The sequence below is a fragment of the Pristiophorus japonicus genome, chromosome 4, assembly GCF_044704955.1.
Source record: "Pristiophorus japonicus isolate sPriJap1 chromosome 4, sPriJap1.hap1, whole genome shotgun sequence".
In the NCBI taxonomy this organism is placed as follows: domain Eukaryota; kingdom Metazoa; phylum Chordata; class Chondrichthyes; family Pristiophoridae; genus Pristiophorus; species Pristiophorus japonicus.
Window position 1 is genome coordinate 124,777,369 of NC_091980.1, and position 22,860 is coordinate 124,800,228.

General features: G+C 41.9%; 1 protein-coding gene across 1 annotated transcript in view; it reads right to left on the bottom strand.

The window, feature by feature from the left end:
• Positions 1 to 534: 534 nt before the first annotated feature.
• Positions 535 to 22,860, bottom strand: part of LOC139262488 (B-cell receptor CD22-like) — a gene marked incomplete at its 5' end in the record, with an annotated part of 35,446 nt that continues 13,120 nt past the window's right edge. The window contains 5 exons of the mRNA XM_070877668.1: positions 535 to 1,708; positions 4,370 to 4,431; positions 6,844 to 6,954; positions 9,275 to 9,529; positions 18,458 to 18,736. Coding sequence (XP_070733769.1) covers positions 1,574 to 1,708; positions 4,370 to 4,431; positions 6,844 to 6,954; positions 9,275 to 9,529; positions 18,458 to 18,736 — 842 coding nt within the window. The remainder of the gene's footprint in view (positions 1,709 to 4,369; positions 4,432 to 6,843; positions 6,955 to 9,274; positions 9,530 to 18,457; positions 18,737 to 22,860) is intronic.

Sequence of the window (22,860 nt, forward strand, 5' to 3'; positions counted from 1 at the left end):
AACGTCAGATTGAGGGGGGAGTGACAGACATGAGAACCTTCCACATATCTGTCTGAGAATGTTTGCATGTGCATATGTTAAAGAGAGGCCCCTCTGTGAAGGGCATGTCCCAGGCCATTGAGTCCCTGCTTAATACACAAGGGTGTTACATTTGCAAGAAACACTGACTGCTCGTAGCTTCAGAAGTGTGTGAAGCTATGTATGTGAGTTGTAAATAGAAAAAGAAATTATAGCTAAAAAACCTTTTCTGAACTCTTCTTTTCTGTGAGTAATCAGGCGGATGACATAGAATTTATCTTCGTCCTGCAATGTCACCTACACTAGAAGAGTCATATTCTGATATAGAGGCTTGTGTTCTAGTGAATGCTCCTCTTTAAATCTGCTCTTGATCGTTAATTGACACGTTTACATGTTTCTCTTGCCATTTGTTTGTTAATTCTGTACTCGCTAAAGTCGAGGGAAGTTATTGCTGGACAAGGAAGACTTCAGGTGCTAACAAGTCGTTTTGCTGAAAGATTCTTGCAGCGGGGCGAGGCGCCCATTGAGAGAGCATGTTGAGGAGTCGTGGGCACGCTGCGCTTGCTTTTCTGCCCATGCACCCATTGATTTCTGGTGAGCAGGCACTTCTGGAATATCAGCTCTCAAGTGCCGGCATCACGTACTCAGAGGTCAGATGTAGCTTGGTTCGATACAGAGTAAAGCTCCCTCTACTCAATTCTAACCTCGGAAGACCCCGACTACATCCTGCCCCACACCAAGCAACACTCAGCCTCTTTGAGTGAGACTGCTAATTAGTGCAAATTAGAGTCAGTTTTGTGCTGCAGGCACATGGTAAGTATAAACTGGAGTAAGACTGTTCAAACGTAGTTCACATAGTACCCCTACAGTCAGCAAACTGAGGAGATTTTCAGCCCATCAGTATGGGCTGAATTTGGGGTGAGAATCCAAGAGGTGAAAGGCCACTGTCTCACCCAATGCACTATCCAGTCCTGTACCTTTTATACATTTTCAATACCTTTTTTTTTTAACTGATCATTTACAAAAGCAGGGCAAACCCAGCTTACATCTAAACATATAATAGGTTTATAAGAATTTACAGTGTTCCAGCTTACAATAAGAGTTATTCATCCTTTCATGGAATATTAGCAGATGTCCTGTGGCATTGCTCATAGTGAGTCAGAGCTGATGCTGCTTTAAAACAATAAGGTTGAAAACATCAAAGTGTGATGAGAAAAGTGGGACGGGAAATAAATTACAGGGGTACACACTGTGTGCAAGGACGAAAGTGTGATGTGGAACTGCGTGACAGGAGCAGGTGGGAGGGGAGAACAAGGGATGGAAAGTATGACAGGAAGTGAATTACAGGAGTGCACAAGATGTGCAAGGATTTTAATATATTATACAAATAACAGCCTGTAACTATTTTACTTCCATTGCACAAATATACGGTCAGGGTTTATTTCCAAATTAGTTTACCCGTAAATTACCACACACAATTTGTTCAGTGTCATTTACAATTTTGCCGATTTTCTGTCATCATCCGTATTATTGAATTGATTGCAAGCACGTTCTTTCACACAGTCGCCAAGAACTCCACTCGGTCACCCTGACCTTTTTCCTGTTGTTGGCCGCTTGATTCATGCTGCAAGTTAGCGTAGGCAAATTCGTTTTCCCGTCTGGCGCTGGCCTCAGATTGAGTTGCCTGAGTCTGCAGAGAGAAGAACAGTTCGAGATGCTACAAAAGTTGTAAAGATCGTATCCTAACTCGCACCAAGTCCCGCTCACCCATCACCCCTGTGCTCGCTGATCTACATTGGCTCTCAGTTAAGCATCGCGTCGATTTTAAAATGGTCGTCCTTGTTTTTTTTACCTCCCTCCATGGCCTCGCCCCTCCTTATCTCTGTAATCTCCTCCAGCCCTACAACCCTCTGCAATCTCTGCACTTCTACAATTCTGAACTCTTGCTCATTCCTGATGTTCATCGCTCCAATATTGGTGGCCGTGCCTTCAGCTGTCAAGGCCCCAAGCTCTGAAATTCCCTCACTAAACCTCTCTTCCTCTTTACTTCTCTCTCCTCCTTTAACATGCTCCTTAAAACTTACCTCTTTGACCAAGCTTTTGGTCCCCTGTCCAAATATCACCTTATGTGGCTCGGTGTCAAAATTTGTTTGAAATCGCTCCTATGAAGTGCCTTGGGACTTTTACTACAGTAAAGACGCTATATGAATGTAAATTGCTGTAGCAGTAAACTGCATTTTGTGAGCCCAAGATCCCGGTATCATCGAATCTCAAATTAATTAACTCGACACCCGATTCTCCACTCCCATAGAGTGAACTCAGCACTGTGAGCCTAACCTTGCAAAGTGAGCCCTATATTCTCACATTGAATTCCAAAAGTTGTTGCCAGGTCAAAATTCCTATTCCCGCCTAACTTTCAAAACTGTTCATTTATTATTAAATTGATAAGAAGTCACTACTAAACTGCTCAGTCAGTTGATGAAAATAAATTGTTTTTTTATGCATAGAGTTGGGAGAGAGACGTCAAAAAATGCACTCCACAGATCCACCTAGTGGCCAGAGTCTGAAACTGCATGACGTGCAGGGAGATGCAGGCCCCATTACAAGGGTTCACCATGACTGCCCACAATGTAGTCCATCAGCAGGAGATGCATTGATGCCATTCCCTGACCCAAGCACAATTGCCCAGACAGGAGCTGGTCAAACTATTGTGGCATGTTGAGGTAATTCCAGGACAGAAGTCTGAGCATCTTTTATGAAGAATCCCCTTGGTTTCGTAACGAAGGCCCTGGAATGACTATATAAGTTATTGACTCTCAAACTTTCCTATGGCCCGTTCTGTCTGACTACATCTCTCCCCACCTTTAAATACCCCCTCAAAACAAATCTTTTAGACTATGCTTTTGGTAATCTCTCCTAACTCCCCAAAATGCCCTGCACAATGTGATGCTGATGTGGGAAGTTCTCAGGTATAATCCTCCGCCTCATCCTTAGTTACTAATCTCTTTATGACCTCATTCCATCCTGCCTCTGCAACCTCTTTGGATCCCCATGTCCCAACTCCTTATGTCCCAGAGATTAGGGACTTCATTTGTGTAGTGAGACAGGAGCGGTCAAACAATTGTGGCACATGGAGATGGTTCCAGGTTATGAAGAACTCCCTTGGTTTCGTAACGGAGGCTTTGGTGATGAAGCTGGGACTGTTCTCCTTAGAGCAGAGATGGTTATGGGGAGATTTAATAGAGGTGTTCAAAATTAGAGGGGAATTGATAGAGTAACTAAGGAGAAACTGTTTCCACTGGCAGGAGAATTGGTAACCAGAGAATACAGATTTAAGATAATTGACAAAAGAACTGTGAAGGAGCGAGATTTTTTTTTGCACATGAGTTGTTACGATTTGGAATATATTGCCTGAAAGTGTGGTGCAAGCTGTTTCAATTGTAGCTGTCAAAAGGGAATTGGATCTATACTTGAAAAGGAGAAATTGGCAGGGCTATGGGGAAAGAGCAGGGGCATGGGGCTAATTGGCCAGCTCTTTCAAAGAGCCAGTACAGATACTGTGGGCCGAATAGCCTCCTTCTGTTCTGTATGATTCTGTTAACCCATGCCCTCCAGTCCTCTGACTCCAGTTTTCTATTCATCTAGCCCTGCTCTACCATTGTTGGCAGAACCTACAGCTCCTTGCATTAATCTCTGAAACTCTCTCTCTAGCCCGTTCTGTCTGACTACAGCTCCCACCTTTAAATACCCCCTCAAAACAAATAATTCGGTCAACTCCCCTAACTCTGCTGACAATCCATTGGTCTTTTTCATCTAACAATCCCTATGTAATAAATTTAATATCCATGTCCTGGTCTTCAAATGCTTCCAACATCCTTGCTCCACCCTACCTCAGCAATTCCTCCATCCCAACATCCCCTCCCACAACCTCCGGACTCTAGCCTTTTGTGCATTGTCCCCTCCCACTACCAGCTCCACTATCTGGAACACCCTCAACCTCTCCACTTCAATCTCCATTTTTTAAGAGCCTTTTCAAAACCCATCTTTTTGACTAAGCTATCGATCATCCTAAGCTCAGCATCCATTCCTTATTGCCCATCCCTAATTGCCCTTGAGAAGGTGGTAGTGAGCCTCCTTCTTGAACCGCTGCAGTCCATGTGGTGAAGGTACTTCCACAGTGCTGTTAGGAAGGGAGTTCCAGGATTTTGACCCGGCGACTCTGAAGGAATAGCGATATATTTCCAAGTCAGGATGGTGTGTGATTTAAAGGGGAACTTAGAGGTGATGGTGTCAAAGATGCTATATTAATGCAAAACAAGAGACAGACTTAACTGGAAGCACTTTTACAAACCTTTTTTGGCGTCCGCAGGTCAGTGTAGATCACTGGTTGAGAATCATTCTCCAAATCTTGTCCTGAGATGATACAAAAACAACCGATTAATTAAGTGAAGTTAAAAAGATAACTCACATGCCCCTGCATTCCCAGGGAGAACCCACTCTCAAAGGGAATGTGGACTGGAGTTAAAACTACAACCTTCTAGTCACAATCATCTGGCCTGTGATTGCTACAAGCTTAGTTTCTGGCTGGTAATGTGGAATCCATAGTAAACTGTGAAACTACTGGCAAATATAGAGAAGATCAGTCAGAATCTGAAAGAGAGGTTAATATTTGGCTGTTCTGATGAATGACCCAACCCGGAATGTTAAAATATAATATATATATGTGCTGGAATGTTAATTTGGTTGGTGACCAACTTACCTCTGGCACTTCCTGGTCTTATTTCAATCAATTTTAGTTCAAAATGGATCACTTACTGTGTAAAGGCTTAAAAAGAAGTTTCATGCAAGAATAACTCAGCATGCTAAAATCTAACTAACAGTATGTGCAGTTTCTGCTCAGAAACAGGCCATTCTGCCCAACTGGTGTTTATGGTGTTTATGTTTCACATGAGCCTCCCCACCCGACTTCATCTAACCCTTTCTGCATATCATAGAAACATAGAAACATAGAAAATAGGTGCAGGAGTAGGCCATTCGGCCCTTCTAGCCTGCACCGCCATTCAATGAGTTCCTTCTATTCCTTTCTCCCTCATGTACTTACCTAGCTGGCCCTTAAATGCATCTATGCTATTCGCCCCAACCACTCTATCTGGTAGCAAGTTCTACATTCTAACCACTCTCTGGATAAAGAGGTTTCTCCTGAATTCCTTATTGGATTTATTGGTGACTAACTTGTATCCAAAAATTGAGTTTATGACTCATATTTATAGTCTCCCCAACAAATGGAAACATCTTCTCTATGTCTACGCTATCAAACCCCTTCATAATTTTAAAGATCGATATCAGGTCAGCCCTCAGCCTTTTCTTTTCTAGTAGGCATGCAACACCAGATATTACGAACACGGGCCCCACTATGTAAATAGTCCTGGCTCCTGAGTTCATACATGTGTCTGGTCTTATTGACTTAAACTGGAGCCAACAGAGGGATAGATCTTGACTTTGTGCAATAGTGCAAAATGGGTCATAGCGAGTCAGCAGCATATTTTTACATCTCTCTCTGTTTTTATTTACGCTGACTTCAATGGAAATAAAAACAGGGAGAGATGTAAAGCGGGCTGGCGACTCGCTATCACCCATTTTACACCATCGCACAACGTCAAGATCTGCCCCAATGTGTGCTACTTTCTCACACAACTGATAAAGGGTAGGATAGCATGCTGCTAATCTGGTGGAATACTTGCATTTATATAGCACCTTATCACACAGTGATTTACGCTTTTCGCAGGGTATTGAGTGATTATAAAGTCAAATTGAAGCCATTCTGTGCCAGCAACAGTCCGCAAACAGTAATGAAACGAACGGCAGTTAATCTGTTTCTTGATAATATTGATTGAGGGAGAGACATTGGGCAAGATCCTGGGATTTTTAATTTGCACCTTGGTGTTACAGTTTTGGCCTTCACCTGAAACAGGTCTATACTCTACTCATGGAAAATCTCTTATGGACCAAAACCTGCACCTTTATATGTGCTATGCATGGAACAATGTGTCCAGAATTAACATTTACCCCAATTGTGGCACTGACCTCTGGAGATCACCTGGGATGTCTACCACTTCATCCTGATTCTTTCAAAAGGTGGAAAAGACCACACAGCCAGAACAATGAGTTCAGGCTGAAACTAATAGTTCATTTTTTTTTTAAAACAGTTTGAGTAATACATAGAAGCAGTGAGACACTGAGCAAACAATATTTAAAAACAATCAAAATAGAATCAGTCCACAAGGGGTAGATTTCCCTTTTTCAAACTATTTCTTACAAAGTTTCACAAACAATGGGACTTTTGGATGAAGTAATCTCTCATAGTCCTGTTGCTAGAATGGCTTCAATCTGATGTGATGTCGGTCTCAAATTTTCAACTCACCTGCATAGTTCAGATCTCCAGTCAGAGTTACAGCCTATTGCAAGATGGCTCTGAAGTCAGATGTGTCAATCATTACTGAGTCAAAACAGAATGAAAAGGGATATTGCACATCATACGAATGAGCAGATGTTCACACATCATCCATATTTCATGCCTGGTGTGAGGGCTGACCCCTCAAGATGGTGACCCAGAGGTGAGAGTGAGAGTTTGGCTATCACTGCCTAGAAGTGCGCCTCCCACCATGTTGGGTAAGGCCAAACAAGAAGTGTCCTTTCCCTATACTTGAAGCAGGTGTTAGGCACTTGGCATATGCAAATGAAGGGGGTCTAATGCCCGCTTGAGGTCCACTCTGCGAGCTGGTGACCCAGAGAGTGAGAGTGTCAACAGCATCACGGCAAGCTTACCTTCAATCACTTGCTTCTTTCGTTTCCACGCAACAATTACGAAAATGATGATGACAACAGCTCCACTGGCGATGACCCCAACAATCAGTAACAACAATTTTGTAAATGAGCCTAACGATCAAAACGGCAAAGGTAGAGTTAGGTCAGACGTGCTCAGCTGGGCACCGTACACATGCAAGTAAGAATCCATCCCATCGATAATTAGACCGCAAAACATGGCATGAGTACAATTTGGGGCCCGTAATTTCTTGCTACCTAAATTACTGAAAGGAGGAACTTCCAGTTGTGTTCCTGGTAATATAGCAATGGATTTTCCACTCTTCAGTCTGGATTAAAGTCTCAACGCTAAAGGAAAAAGGTCAAAGGACACTAAAAGTGATCAGGGAGGCAATAGGTGGGACAGTGCTCATCGTTGTTGAGGAATCTTTGGTTGCTGAAGTTCTGCAGCCAAAAGTAGCAGCTATATTAAAATAACGGACAATTCTGGGATGAAAGGGTTGTCCTATGTAGAGAGATTGAGTAGAATGGGCCTATATTCTCTGAAGTTTAGAAGAATGAGAGGTGATCTCGTTGAAACATATAAAATTCTTAAAGGACTTGACAGGGTAGATGCTGAGAGGCTGCTGCCTCTGGCTGGAGAGTCTAGAACTAGCCCATGGAAAAGGGGTTGGCCATTTAGGACTGAGATGAGGAGAAATTTCTTCATTCAGAGGGTTGTGAATCTTTGGAATTCTTCACCCCAGAGGGCTATGGATGCTCAGTTGATGAGTATATTCAAGACTGAGATTGGTAGATTTTTGGGCTCTAAGGGAATTTAGGGATATGGGGATAGAGTGGGGAAGTGGATTCAGTGTAGAAGTTCAGCCATGGTCATACTGAATGGCGGAGCAGGCTCAGGAGGCCATATGGCCTACTCCTGCTCGTATTTCTTGCGTTCTTATTCTGATCCAGGTAACTATAGCCAGTTACTCTAACATCAATTGCAGAGTGCTTGTACAGCAATAGCTTTAATTAAAAACAGCCACCATGGATATAGATGGGGAAGATCTTGTCTGACAAATCTCTTTGACTGCTTTGAGGATGTTTCAGATACAGTACAGTAGATAGTGGGATTCCCTATGTTACAGGGAGCTGACCACGAACAGAGAATTAGTTCTACAGTATTCTAACTTTAAATTTGGCCTGTTAAGGATTGCTTGCTGCTTAGAACCTGCAGCGGAGAGACAGGCTGTTCAGCCCCACTGGTCTAAGCCAGGGTTTATACTCCACACGAGCTTCCTCCCACTCCAATTACCTCTTCCCACCCTACCCCCATATAACTCTATTCCCTTCTCCGTTATGCTTTTATCAATAAGGGACTTCAGTTATATGGAGAGACTCTAGAAGCTAGGGTTATTCTCCTTAGAGCAGAGCAGAGGAGATTTGATAGAGGTGTTCAAAATCATGAATGATCTTGATTGAGTAAATAAGGAGAAACTGTTTACAGTGGCAGGAGGATCAGTAACCAGAGGACACAGATTTAAGGTGATTGGCAAAAGAACCAGAGGCGACATGAGGAAACATTTTGTTCACACAGCGAGTTGTTGTGATCTGCCTGAAAGGGTGGTGGAAGCAGATTCAATAGTAACATTCAAGAGAGAATTGAATAAATACTTGAAAGGAAACCATTTACAGGGGTTTGGAGAAGAGCTGGGAATGGGACCAATCGGATAGCTCTAGCAAAGAGACGATAGCTAAATGGCCTCTTTCTGTGCTGTGTCATTCTATGATTCTAATACTATCTGCTTCACCTACTGCATGTGGCTGCAAGTTCTCCAGTCTCACCACTCTCTGTGTTCAAAGATTCCTCCTAAATTCTTTGTTTAAACTGTTAGCATCTATCTTGTTATGAACTCACCCACATGTGAAAACAGTTTCTCCATCATATCGAAGACCTTCATAATTTTAAAGACCTCTATCAGTTCTCCTCTGAGAACTCTCTTTTCCAGAGTAAAGAGCTTCAGGTTGCTCAATCTGATTGTTGCATCCTCTCGATTCTGGTAACGTAAATCTTTTCTGTACATTTGACAGTGCTTCAATATCCTTTTTGTAGTATGGAAACCAGAACGCACACAGTACGCCAAGGTTCAATATAAATTTAACATTACTTTCTACTCAGAACAGCAAATGGTTCTAAAACTATTTCTTTGAGTGCTTATTTTAGACATATAGCCGCATTATAACAGAACTAAAGCAATTCCCGATGTTTGAAATGATTTATGACTGTAATGTTAGAGTTTGTTTTTAATGTGTGAGCTGAAACTTAAAATAAAAAGCCAGCCCAGGAAGACTGAAATTTCCTGGGACTGGCCGACAGTCTAAAATTAATTAAAATTAATTAATTAAAGGTACTTACTCTTTGTTAACCTAGAGAACTTTCTTTTCCACTTACCAGGTGGGCACCGCTCTGTCACCGACACACCGTGCTTATTCTGAGCTAGGCACGAAACACAAAAGCTTGCTGTTGTTTCCAGTCTCAGTGTACTAACTGAATGAGTGCCATTGAATTCTGACTTTATACTGACCCTGGGATCAGTGAGATTTATACTGTCGTCACTGATCTTCCACGTGATGACTGCAGGAGGACTGGCCTCAGCAACGCACTTGTATAGAACTTCCTGGCTGATTGTGACCTTGTCAGGTTTGTCTGTAAGAGAAAATTAAACCTATTGGAGATCTTGCTTGGAAAGAATGAACCGCTGGTTCAGCGGGTTAATCTGCTGCCCAAAGTTGGCACTGGACCATGCAGACCAAACAGGTCCCTGGTTCAAGCCGTAATACTGTATTTAATTAACTATTCTCAGCCAAAGCAATGGTAGCAGTTCTACTACTGACCTCAGAGCTCTGGGTTAAGGAGGAAAATAAAACACAGCCAGAATATCCATTTCTGATCATGCATGTATATGTGTGTGTGTGTGCATGTGTGCATGCGTATGCACACGAGAGTTAAGAACTTCAGTTAAGGAAAAAGAGTGGACATAGCTGATAAACTGCACCTCAGCACAAGTTACCACATCCAGGAGGGGAGGGGTGAAAATTGGTGAAGTGGCCAGGGTGGGGTGGAGGTGGAGGAAATAAAATTTATAAAAGAATATCATTTAGAAAATGAAAATATTTAACAAAGAATTATAAGATACTAGCAGATCTCATGTGGTGTTGGAAAAGAAAGCATCTATTGTAAAGGAATTAGAGAAATATTTGTAATTACTTGTTTCTCGATTGGCTCCTGGAAATATAAATAATATTTTTATTACCCTCTTAAGGCTGTTAATTAAATACATTTGCTCCAATTGGATACCATAATTTCACAAATAAATATATCTGAATGTGATATGCTGCCATTACATAAACAACCTTTCTTATAAAAGTTATCTCAGATAAAGTTCAAAAATCCATGCCTTAAAAAAAGTCCATGCCTTAGGTTGCTTTGATGTTTTTATATTAAAAAAACAATATATTCACAATTAATTAGTTTTCATGCTCATAATAGCCGCTTAGCATTGAGCTTTGGTCGGTCTTGTTTAACTCTGCTGTGTTCTGTTCTGTTTGTGCTCCTTAATTTATACCTCTTTCCTTCCTACAATGTGCGTGTATATTCTTGCATCGGCCGAAATTAATTGGCTCCACTCTGTCTAATTTCAAGTTATAACTGACAAGTTATGGGTGAGAAAATGGGGAGGAGGGGCTAACAAACAGCAAGTTTTGGCATGCTCTGTGAATTGTCAGTCTTGCTGTCAATCATAAAAAAATTATTTCCAGCTCCAAAATTATTGTTTATTAGACCCAAAAGGGAAGCGGCTTTAACTATATCCTCTGGCCTAAATGAAGAGGGGAGGTATTTGCTATGATTGACATGGATGGTAGCCATTTGGGACAAAACAATGTATCAACAGAAAGAGGAAAAAATAAACAACAAAATCCAATTTGATAATGAAAGCTCTCAGTCAGTATTTCCCCAGGCTCTGTTATAGTTATAGGGTCTCCTCATGTCATGGGTGCTCGGCCCTAGTCTACCCCATCAATGATTTGACTTGGCAATCCCAATGGGGTATAACAGGCTTTATTGTAACATTAGCTGAATCAATCATACACACAGTATTCAAGCAACAATCAACAGAACCAAGGTCGGTATTACCGGGTCCATGTCTCTGGACAGAAACACAGCATGGTCAGTCTTGTTAAACTCTGCTGTGTTCTGTTCTGTTTGTGCTCCTTAATTTATACCCCTTTCCTTTCTGCAGTGTGCATGTATATTCTTGCATCGGCCGAAATTAATTGGCTCCACTCTGTCTAATTTCAACCAGCCATTATCTTACACAGAATATTGTGTCCTTGTTTGGCTGGAATTAGGTTTGAGTTTCCTCTAATGGATTTTCAAAGCATGTAATTTCTAAGTTGTTCCCAGTAAATGAGGTATTATAAACATCCTGATTGGCGCCACTCTATCTAGCTTCAACAGTTAATGAGGAGTTAATTCACTATATTTCAATGGTATAAAAATGTTTACCATCTTACTTCAACATTGCCTAACTTGAGGGAGAAGAACTTCTGATACATCACTATTATTGTTCCTTAAGTAAAGTTGCCACTTAATGTCTATCTACTTTCTTATTTAAACATTTTACAATGCCTCTAAGCCAACAGGCTAAGATAAGCAAAATCCCCAGTACCACAATCTGAACGACAATTAAAGATTCAGATAACAAGCGGTACCATGGATGCTGGTCTGCATCATACACCATGATTGTTTCACTACTTGTTGGATTTGTCTCTCAGCTGCTTCATTGTCCGGAGACATTTAATTTGATGATTTTTGTTTAAAGTTTAATTTGTTTATTGTGCCTGTTTTAGTGACCCCCATGCCCTGTTAGCCAGGGGGCACTTGTATAATTTGTGTGTTGGTGCCCTCAAAAAAACCCTGCAAAAACCCCCCCAAAAAATAAGGGGGCACCTGAAAAGTTTTTGGAGTGTGCCCCCCCTTTAATCAGGGGGTACTTGTTTATTGTCTTACAACAAAATAGTTGTATAGGCATTCTAGACTATATCTTACAGCTCCCAGCTCAAGGGTAGGCCGCAACTTCGTGAGCAAGAAGGATTTTATGCTGAACTGTTTAATGTTTTATGGGCTGCTGATCTCATACATGTTAGTTATACTGGTACATTTCCAGATAGCTGGAAAATTAAGATGATTCTGCAACCACGTTCACAAAATTAAACAAGTTATTTGATTGTTCAGTTTCTGCTATTTACTGGTTCAGAGTTAGTCGCTTTTGCGGGGAGGGGGTGAGAGAATGATCAAGTTTCTTGCTCAGATTTCAGTTGCTAACTCATTCCTTACCAATTGATTCAACCTTCTTTTGATTTATTCACAATTAGCTAATCAGAGATTTGATTGGTAAATTAACAGATTGGTCTTCATTACAGCCAATCACTTAACGTTTGCTCTATGGAGTTTTGAGCTGTAACACTCTGAGTGTGACAAAAAAGGTGACTTCTCTGCAATCAAACATTCAGCTGTGACAATTTTGGCAGCAATAATACGACTGACAAGGCGAGACTCAAGACTTTCAATTATATAGATGTAGAAACAAACCACCAATCATTGCAAAGGTACATTACTACATCTTAGCCAATCAACCAATGGTGATCGTTCAAAGAGCCCAGAGGTTAAGTGCACCGCAAGGAGGAAGGAAGGAAGATTTGCATTTGTAATCACTGTTAAAATGTAGGGAAACGCCACAGTCAATTTGCGCACAGTAACACCCCAGAAACAGCAATGCGATAATAACCATGTCATCTGGTTTTGGAGATGTTGACTGCGGGATAAATGTTGGCCATGACACCAGGGTGAACTCCCTTGCCCTTCCTCGAAAAGTGCCATGGGATGTTTTAAACTCACTTAGCAGAACAGACAGGGCTTCGCTTTAACACCTCAAACAAAAGACAGACTGGATAATATGTAGCTAAATTACAAAGCCCAGTAATCCCTTTATTCCCTTTGTTCTGCTGAAGTCCAGACCCTGATCTGTGCCAAGCTAGCTGACCTTAGACTGAGAGGAAATATGAACATCACCATTGTCCTTACTGGCCTGTTTATTCAGGGTCAAAATGAACGACGATTCCTGCTACAGATCATCCTCTCATGGCTGATTCTGCAAAGATAATGAACATCAGGTGATGTAAGGAGCATGCTTTGCCATGATGGCTTCCATGATAGAATAGCTTTTCAGCACTCGCTGTACAAGGAATAATCAAAGGTGAAGATTCTCGACTGAAATAGGGCTAATTTCAGTGAGTTGAAAATGGATCTGGCACAGGTGGATTGGCAAGTGTGGTAGGGAAAACAGGAAATAGGCAACGGAAAGCCTTCAAGGGGGAGATAGTTTGGGTACAGACTAAACACATTCCTATGAGTGGGAAAAAAGGTCATCCAAAGTTAGAGCTCCCTGGATGCCTAAAGATATTGACATTAAAGTGAAATGGATAAAAATAGGGTTATGATAAATGCCATGTTCGTAATACAATAGGGGAGTCAAGCAGAAAACAGAAAGTGCATAGCAGAACTGATAAAAGGAAATAAGAAGGGTTTAGAGAGTGTATGAGGTGGGGGTAGAGAAATTGTGTAGGATAAAAATAAATACAGAGGAGGTACTTAAAAGATTGGCAGAACTCAAAGTAGAAATGTCATCCGGTCCGGATTTTTCAGGGAAGTAAGGGTGGAAATAGAGAGACTCTGGCCACAACCTTTCAATCCTCCTTATATATGGGAGTGCTGCAAGAGGACTGGAGGATTGCAAATGTTTCACCCTTGTTCTAAAACCTGGTAACTACAGGCCGGTCAGCCTAACATCGGTAGCGGCGAAAGTCTTAGAGACCATAATACAAGGCAAAATTAATTGTCACTTGGAAAAATATATGAGTTAATAACTGACAGCCAGCACAGATTTGTCAAGCGCAAATTGTGTGTGTTAAATTTGTTTGAGTTCTTTGAAGATGTAATGGAGAGGGTTGATGAGAGTTGTGCGTTTAATAAAGTGCCACATAATAGACTCATTAGCAAAATTAAAGCCTATGGGATTAAAGGGACAGTAGCAGCATAGCAGTGGGAGAGAGAAAACAGGGAATTATAGACCGGTCAGCCTGACATTGGTAGATGATGGAATCAATTATTAAGGATGTCATAGTAGTGCATTTGGAAAGAGGTGACATGATAGGTCCAAGTCAGCATGGATTTGTGAAAGGGAAATCATGCTTGACAAATCTTCTGGAATTTTTTGAGGATGTTTCCAGTAGAGTGGACAAGGGAGAACCAGTTGATGTGGTGTATTTGGACTTTCAGAAGGCTTTCGACAAGGTCCCACACAAGAGATTAATGTGCCAAGTTAAAGCACATGGGATTGGGGGTAGTGTGCTGACGTGGATTGAGAACTGGTTGGCAGGCAAGAAGCAAAGAGTAGGAGTAAATGGGTACTTTTCAGAATGGCAGGCAGTGACTAGTGGGGTACCGCAAGGTTCTGTGCTGGGCCCCCAGCTGTTTACATTGTACATTAATGATTTAGACGAGGGGATTAAATGTAGTATCTCCAAATTTGCAGATGACACTAAGTTGGGTGGCAGTGTGAGCTGCGAGGAGGATGCTATAAGGTTGCAGAGTGACTTGGATAGATTAGGTGAGTGGGCAAATGCATGGCAGATGAAGTATAATGTGAATAAATGTGAGGTTATCCACTTTGGTGGTAAAAACAGAGAGACAGATTATTATCTGAATGGTGACAGATTTGGAAAAGAGGAGGTGCAACGAGACCTGGGCGTCATGGTACATCAGTCATTGAAGGTTGGCATGCTGGTACAGCAGGCGGTTAAGAAAGCAAATGGCATGTTGGCCTTCATAGCGAGGGGATTTGAGTACAGGGGCAGGGAGGTGTTGCTACAGTTGTACAGGGCCTTGGTGAGGCCACACCTGGAGTATTGTGTACAGTTTTGATCTCCTAACTTGAGGAAGGACATTCTTGCTATTGAGGGAGTGTAGCAAAGGTTCACCAGACTGATTCCCGGGATGGCAGGACTGACATATCAAGAAAGACTGGATCAACTGAGCTTGTATTCACTGGAGTTCAAAAGAATGAGAGGGGATCTCATAGAAACATTTAAAATTCTGACGGGTTTAGACAGGTTAGATGCAGGAAGAATGTTCCCAATGTTGGGGAAGTCCAGAACCAGGGGTCACAGCCTAAGGATAAGGGGTAAGCCATTTAGGACCAAGATGAGGAGAAACTTCTTCACCCAGAGAGTGATGAACCTGTGGAATTCTCTACCACAGAAAGTTGTTAAGGCCAATTCACTAAATATATTCAAAAAGGAGTTAGATGTAGTCCTTACTACTAGGGGGATCAAGGGGTATGGCGAGAAAGCAGGAATGGGGTACTGAAGTTGCATGTTCAGCCATGAACTCATTGAATGGCGGTGCAGGCTAGAAGGGCCGAATGGCCTACTCCTGCACCTATTTTCTATGTTTCTATGATGTGAAATTGGACAAGAGACAGAAAGCAGAGAGTAGTGATGAAGAGTTGTTTTTCAGACTGAAGTGAAGTATACAGTGGTGTTCCCCAGGGGCCGGAAGTAGAATCACTGCTCTTTTTAATATATATTAATAACTTGGTGTACACAAGTCATAATTTCAAAGTTTGCAGGTAACACAAAACTCCTTAAATGTAGTAAACAGTGAGGAGGATATTAACAGACTTCAGGAGGACATATGAATGATGCAATGGTTTTTCTGTCTGGTGGGTCTTTTGCTCCCTGCCTTCAGACAAAAAGTGCCAAAGTTAGCAATGGTAAACAGGTCCCGCCAGCGGCATTAGGTCAGTCTTCCTTGTTCCGACCTCTCAGCCCACAGGTATGGAGTCAGCAATGTCGTTTACACATTGCCAACCTGTACAGATCATCGCCTGACACCAGGCACAGTCATCGATGAAGTTGGCAGGATCAAAACCTAACTTTGAATTTACTATACATAAATGATGTTCCAATGAAAGCAGTGTAATAATATTAAAGGGATATGCAACAACATAATATTGCAGCATAACCATCTAACTGTGGTTTAACAACTGCCCCTTTAAATAATAGCAGCAGGGATGTATTTGATTTGAAACCAATTATTGTCTCCAGTCTGTTCGATAAAACATAATTTTTGTTCAAAAAGAAGATACTTGTATTTACCTAGCCCCTTCCATGACCTCAGGACATCTCAAAATGTGTTATAGCCAATGAAGCTACTTTTGTAGTCACTGTTGTAATGTAGGAAACATTGCCAGCCAATTTTCACATAGTAAGGCCCCACAAATAGCAATGTGATAATGACCAGATAATCTGCTGTTTTAGTGATCTAGGTTGAGGGATAAATATTGTCCAGGAAACCAGGGGAACTTCCCTGCTATTCTTCAAAATAATGCCATGGGATCTTTTACAGCCAGAGGACAGATGTGACCTTGGTTTAATGACCCATCTGAAAGAAGCCACCTCTAATAGTGCAACTTCCCTTCAGTACTGCACTGAAGTGTCAGCACAAGTCTCTGGAGTGGGACTTGAACCCACGATCTTCTGACTCAGAGGTGACAGTGCTGCCACTGAACTACATCTAAGCTTACTTTACAGCAAGTGCTGTCCATTGCACAGAGAGAGTTGTGTCATAAGTAGCCTTTACATTCCTAACCCAAGAGTGGTTGATAACATCACTGCATGGAAAGAGGGAGAAGTCTTCCAGTTCCTCTTCATTGTTACTCTTTACCTTGATGGCTCCTCATGACAAGAATTATTTTTCGTAGAATATGTATAAGAATAGGGTTACAATGGATATCACAAACCTTTAGGAAGTAGAACCCAACCTTTTAATACAAAACCACAATTCTACTCAACAACTGGTGTTTATCTTATTTGCTTTGTCCGTCTTTCATTTTCTGCCCCAGTGCTAGTTGAAAAGCTGGAAGTATTTGTGATTACTAAACCAAATGGGAACAAAATAATATGGAGCACACTTCCCTATTGTTATTCCTGGATGTATTGGACTTGGTGGGTGCAGCGCAGAGAGGAAATTTGGATAATTAATTTGAAACACAGAGGCGTGACTTGTTGGCATCATAGACTGGTTGGATGCGGAATGACACAATTGATTCTCTGTGGGATGAATTGCACATTTTAGCCAAGCTATCATGGGGGAAGAGAAAGTTGGACACTCCCAACCCAAACAAAGCCGCTGTCCCCACCTACTCATTGCCAGCAAACAAGGTGCTTTCTACATTTGACTAGATTCCTGTGGGGAGAAATTTGGGGCGTTTGCACCTCCCGTTAGCTAGCCCAGGTTGCAAATGCCTTTTTGCCCGGGCGCTGTGCCACTAACGACTCCCGCAAAGTTCTGCAGGAGTTTAGCCGCGGTGGTAACCGGTAACACCCCGCTCCACTGTGCCGGCGTTGATGACGTTATAACTTTGTGCAGCGACCCGTTTTTGCCCCGGAGCAAAAATTCAGGTGCACCCCCTGAAGCTGTGCCGGGCGGGCTGTAGGCCATATGCAGGGCAAAATTTAAAGGGGAGGTGGCGCTTTACAAACAAAATCGGCCGATTTACCGGTCGCGACCCATTGCATGGTGGATCGTGGGGTCTGTGCCGCCATCTTGCAGTCCGGCACTCCGCTTGAGAGCTGGCCAGATGCCATGGCACCCCCTCTCCGTGGTCCAGGTAGGGATCTGCCGAGTCGGCAGCTTGGCCCTCCCCTTTAATGAAGGAAAGGGACCTTTCTACGCGGCAGCGCTACGCATCCCACCGCATAGCGCTGCGCCCCTCTCGGATTCCTCCTGTCCCACTCGTGACCCATAGAGCCAAGTGAAGCATGTTATTTTGCACTCCACTTGCTCTCGGAGACGGTAACCCGAATTTAGTTTGCGGGGCGGGACTTCTGCGGCTGACTCAGGAAATCCCACCTTGCAGCTGTTACCGCCCCCAAACAAGATGCGATGCAATTTCCCCCCCTTGGTCTTGTTATGCTCTCCGCCCTTTCACTCATGATATCGGGAGCTGGTCTCTGTGAAGATGTGGGGCTCCGCTGTGTAAGACTGTGCCCCACAGGAAAGACCTATTAGATAAGCTCCCAGCATTTACGCAAGCTGGCCACCTCAAAATAAGTGATGGCACTTTGCTAGACCTGTTGCTGCCTGCTGATAGAGTGATACTGACTGAGGCTCAGGGGCAGTTCTCAATACGACCACAACAATTTCCAATCAAAAGGCCATGGTCAGAAGCCCTCTAGATGTGAGAGAAAGTCACATGTAAACCACACCAAGCAGGGATGGCAAGCCTTCTTTTCTAAAGGACACGAGTCAGCAATATGGGTCTTTAACAACAATCCAGCATGTGTCACGGTCACTTTCTAGACTCGTGATGTGTCAGATCGAACGTTACCAGATGTATTGCATTACAACTTTCACATGGTGGTAAAGTAGTCCAGTACCATAACCACCACACTACCATACCCTCCAAATACTTCCTTTAAACTTTAGGCATCCAAAAACCCAAATACTCACATTGCACATCAATTTCCACCTCTGAAGACAAACTGCTTCCCAAATAATTTGTGGCCATGCAGTTGTAGTATCCAGAATTCTTCCTTGTTATTTTTGAGAATAAGATATTGTTGCTTGCCGTTTTCAGAATCTCTGTTCTATTTGTGGACCGGTCCTTCTTATACCAGGTGTAGTTCGCTTCAGGGAAACTGTTGCCGACACACACAAGTGTAACACAGTCACCTTCTTTTATTTCTTCCTGTGATCCGTTCACGAGGAGGACTGTGTTTTTTGGAGGATCTAGAGTTACAAAAAAATGATCACTGGTCAGTGGCATTTAAAGTATTTGAAACACTACATTATAGTTAGTGGGTGATGATATAATGGGGAATAAGAGGAGTCTGTTGTGGCTAATAGTGTCAATCACTAAAATGGCAGTCATCGGTATAACTACAGAAAAGTTTTGGATTTATTAAATTTAAAATTTAGATATCGGTGATGCCCTCAATCCAGATTACACCAACTCAGTGCCAGGGTTTACCACTGCATATTTATACACTACACACTACCTGTAGATACCAAGTAAACTGCTGCATGTGTATACTCAGCACACTGCCTATAGGTACAAGGTAAACTACTGAATATTTATACACAATACTCCATCTGTAGGTACCAGAAATACCACAGTATATTTACACAGAACACATCACCTGTAGGTACAAAGTATACCACTACATAGAATTATATAGAATATACAGCACAGAAATAAGCCATTCGGCCCAACTAGTCAGTGCTTATACTCCACACACGTTTCAATCTGCCTCATTGCAGCCTTTCAGCATATCTTTCTATTCCCTTTTCCCTCATGTACTTGTCTAGTTTCCTTTTGAAAGCTTCTAAGCTTTTTGCCTCAACCACTTCCTGTGGTAACAATTTCTACATTCTAACCACTCTGAGTAAAGAAATTATTCCCCATTTCACTATTAGATTTATTAATAACTATATTGTATTAATGGCCCCTAGTTTTGTATTCTCCCACAAGTGCAAACATTCTCTCCACCCTCTCCAACCCATTCATAATTTTAAATCCTCTATCAGCTCACCATTCTGAGTCTTCTCATTTCTAAAGAAAAAAGCCCCAACTTGTTCAATCTTTCCCAATAGCCCTCAGTTCTGCTACCATCCTTGTAAATCTTTTTTGCACTTTCTCCAATGCTTCTATGTCTTTTTTATAGGATCGAGACAGTACTCTAATGCGGCCTGACCAGGGTCCTATACAAACTTAACATAACTTCACTATTTTGGAATTCCAAATCCCTGGAAATAAATCCCCATGTTTTGTTGGCATTTTTAATTGATTTTCTGACCTGGGATGTTGCTTTTAATGATTTGTTCACCTGTATCCCTAGATCTCTTTGCTCTTCTACCCCATTCAGTTTCTTATTTTCTAAGGTGTAGGTGCTGTTTCTATTTTCCTTACCAAAGTGCATCACCTCACATTTATCTATGTTAAAGTTCATTTGCCATTTAACTGCTCAGTCTACAAGTGTTCAAAAGTCTTCTTTTATTGTGTTGCATTCTTCCTCATAGTTAGCTATAACCCCCAGTTTGATATTATCTACAAATGTTGATATTGACTTACTTGTTCGTAAATCCAAATCATTAATGTAAGTTATAACTAACAGTGATCCCAGCACAGACCCTTGTGGAACATTGCTTTCTACCTTCCTCCAATCTGAATAACCCTCTGCTTTCTATATTTTTTTAGCCAATTTGCTATCCATTCAGCTATTGGTCCCCTGACTCCACATGCCCTAACCTTTGTCATGAGCTTTCTGTGTCGTACCTTATTGAAGGCCTTTTGACAATTCAATTATATGACATCTATCACATTACCCTTGTTTACTCTTTCTGTTACCGTTTAGTTAAGCATGACTTAGCCTTTTGGAATCCATGCTGGCTATTTTTTATTATATTTTCTGTCTCTATATATTTTTTATTATACTTTCTTCCATCACTTCTTTTAGTATAGATTCCAGTTTCTTTCCCTTCACTGACGTTAAGTTGACTGGTCTATAGATCCCAGGTTTTGTTCTATCTCTTTTGTTGTATATAGGAACAACATTAGCTGTCCGCCAGTCCTCTGGCACTTTCCCCGCTTCTATGGAACTTTTATATATAACCTAGTATGTCTGCTATCTTCTTCCAAGTCTCCTTGCATATGTGTGGGTGCATAACATCCGGACCTGCTGTTTTATCCTCTTTTAGTTTTGCTAGTCTGTCAATTATTTTCTCCCTTTCTATCCCAACTGTATTAATATTCTTTTTAAGCGCCTCCTCTAGTGAAATGTCTATTCTGTTAGCATCTTTAGTAAAAGCTAAGGCAAAGTAGTTATCCAATATTTCTGAAGCAGCACTGGTTGATTTGTTTATTAATAATAAGTCTGAATTCTAATTGTACTTGGGATATGGGAGATACTGACAAATGATTATATTCAACACACCATCTGTAGTCACAAGGTATACCACGGCGTATTTATACACAGCACACCACCTTTAGGTATAAAGTATTGCAATGCACATTTATACAAAACACACAACCTGTAGGTACAAGGAATACCATTGAATATTTAGACACAGCATATCGCCTGTAGCTACCAGAACACACCACTTGTAGGTACCAGAGATACCATTGTATGTTTATACATAACTTGTCACCTGTAGGCCACCCAAAAGACAGAAAGAAAGAACTTGCAATAATATTGCACTTTTCATGACCTCAGGACACCCCACAGCAGCTTACAGCCAATAGAACAGAAGTGGTCACTGTAGGAAACACGGCAGCCAATTTGCGCACAGCAAACTCCCACAAACAGCAATGTGACAATGATCAGATAATCTGTTTTAGTGATGTTGGTTGAGGGATAACTATTGGCCAGGACACTGGGGAGATCTCCCATGCTCTTCTTCGAAATAGTGCCATGGAATATTTTACGTCCACTTGAGAGGGCAGATGGGGCTCAGCTTAGTGTCTCATCCAAAAAAGGGCACTTCTGACTGCGCAGCACTCCCTCAGTACTGCACTGGAGTGTCAACCTAGATTTTGTGCTGTTTATAGACAACACAGCACGTGCAGGTATCAGATACCACTGCATATTGATACACAGTAAACCACCTGCAGGTACAAGGTTACGAAGTGTTAACTGTGGCTCAGTGGGTAGCACTCTCACCTCTGATTCAGAAGGGTGTGGGTTCAAGTCACACTCCAGAGACTTGAGCACAACAATATAGGCTGACACTCCAGTGCACTACTGAGGGAGTGCTGCCCTGTTGGAGGTGCTGATTTTCAGAGGTGACATTAAACCGAGGCCCTGTTTGCTCTCTCAGATGGACATAAAAGATCCTATGACACTGTTTCGGAGAAGAGCAGGGGAGTTATCCCCAGTATCCTGGCTAATATTTATCCCTCAATCAACATAACAAAAACAGATTATCTGGTCATTATCACATTGCTGTTTGTGGCTGCCGCATTTCCTACACTACAATAGTGACTACATTCCAAAAGTACATCATTGGCTGTAAAGTGTTTTGAGATGTCCAGTGGTTGTGAAAGGCGCTATATACATGCAAGTCTTTCTTTGAACTAATCCATATTTATACAAATTACATCACCTGTAATCACAAGGTATACCACTGCATATTTATATACACCACATCAGCTGTGGATAGCAGAGATACCATTAAATGTTTATATATAACACATCACCAGTAAGTAGAAGATAAAATACAACATATTAATACACAAAACAGCCACTGTAGGTACTGGGGATACCACTGCATGTTATAAACAATACATTGCCTATAGGTACCAGACATATCGATACACACCATAACACACCACCTGTAGGTACAAGGGATACCATTGCATGTACATCACCCTGTACAGCCCAACTCTAAATTTAAGGTCTGAGAGGGCAGATGGGGCCTTGGTTCAGCATCTCATCCAAAGGACAGCACATCCAACAGTGAAGCACTCCCTCAGTACTGCACTGGAGTGCCAACCTAGATTTTCTTCCGGATTCTATTTCCTCTGGGAGTTTCTCTCTATTTACTGTTCTAATCCGATAATCATCTTAAACATCTCAATTAGATCCCCCCTTAACGTTCTATATACCAGGGGATACAAGCCTAGTCTATACAACCTGTCCTCATAATTTAACTGTTTTAGCCCCAGTATCAATCTGGTGAATCTGTGCTGCACCGGTTCCAAGATCAATATATTCTTCCTGAGGTGGGGTACCCAGAATTGGGCAGTACTTTACATGGGATCTAACCAGAGCTCTGTACAGCTGTAACATAACTTCCGCTCCTTTGTATTCCAGCCCTATTGAGATAAAGGCCAACATTCTATTAGCTTTTTGATT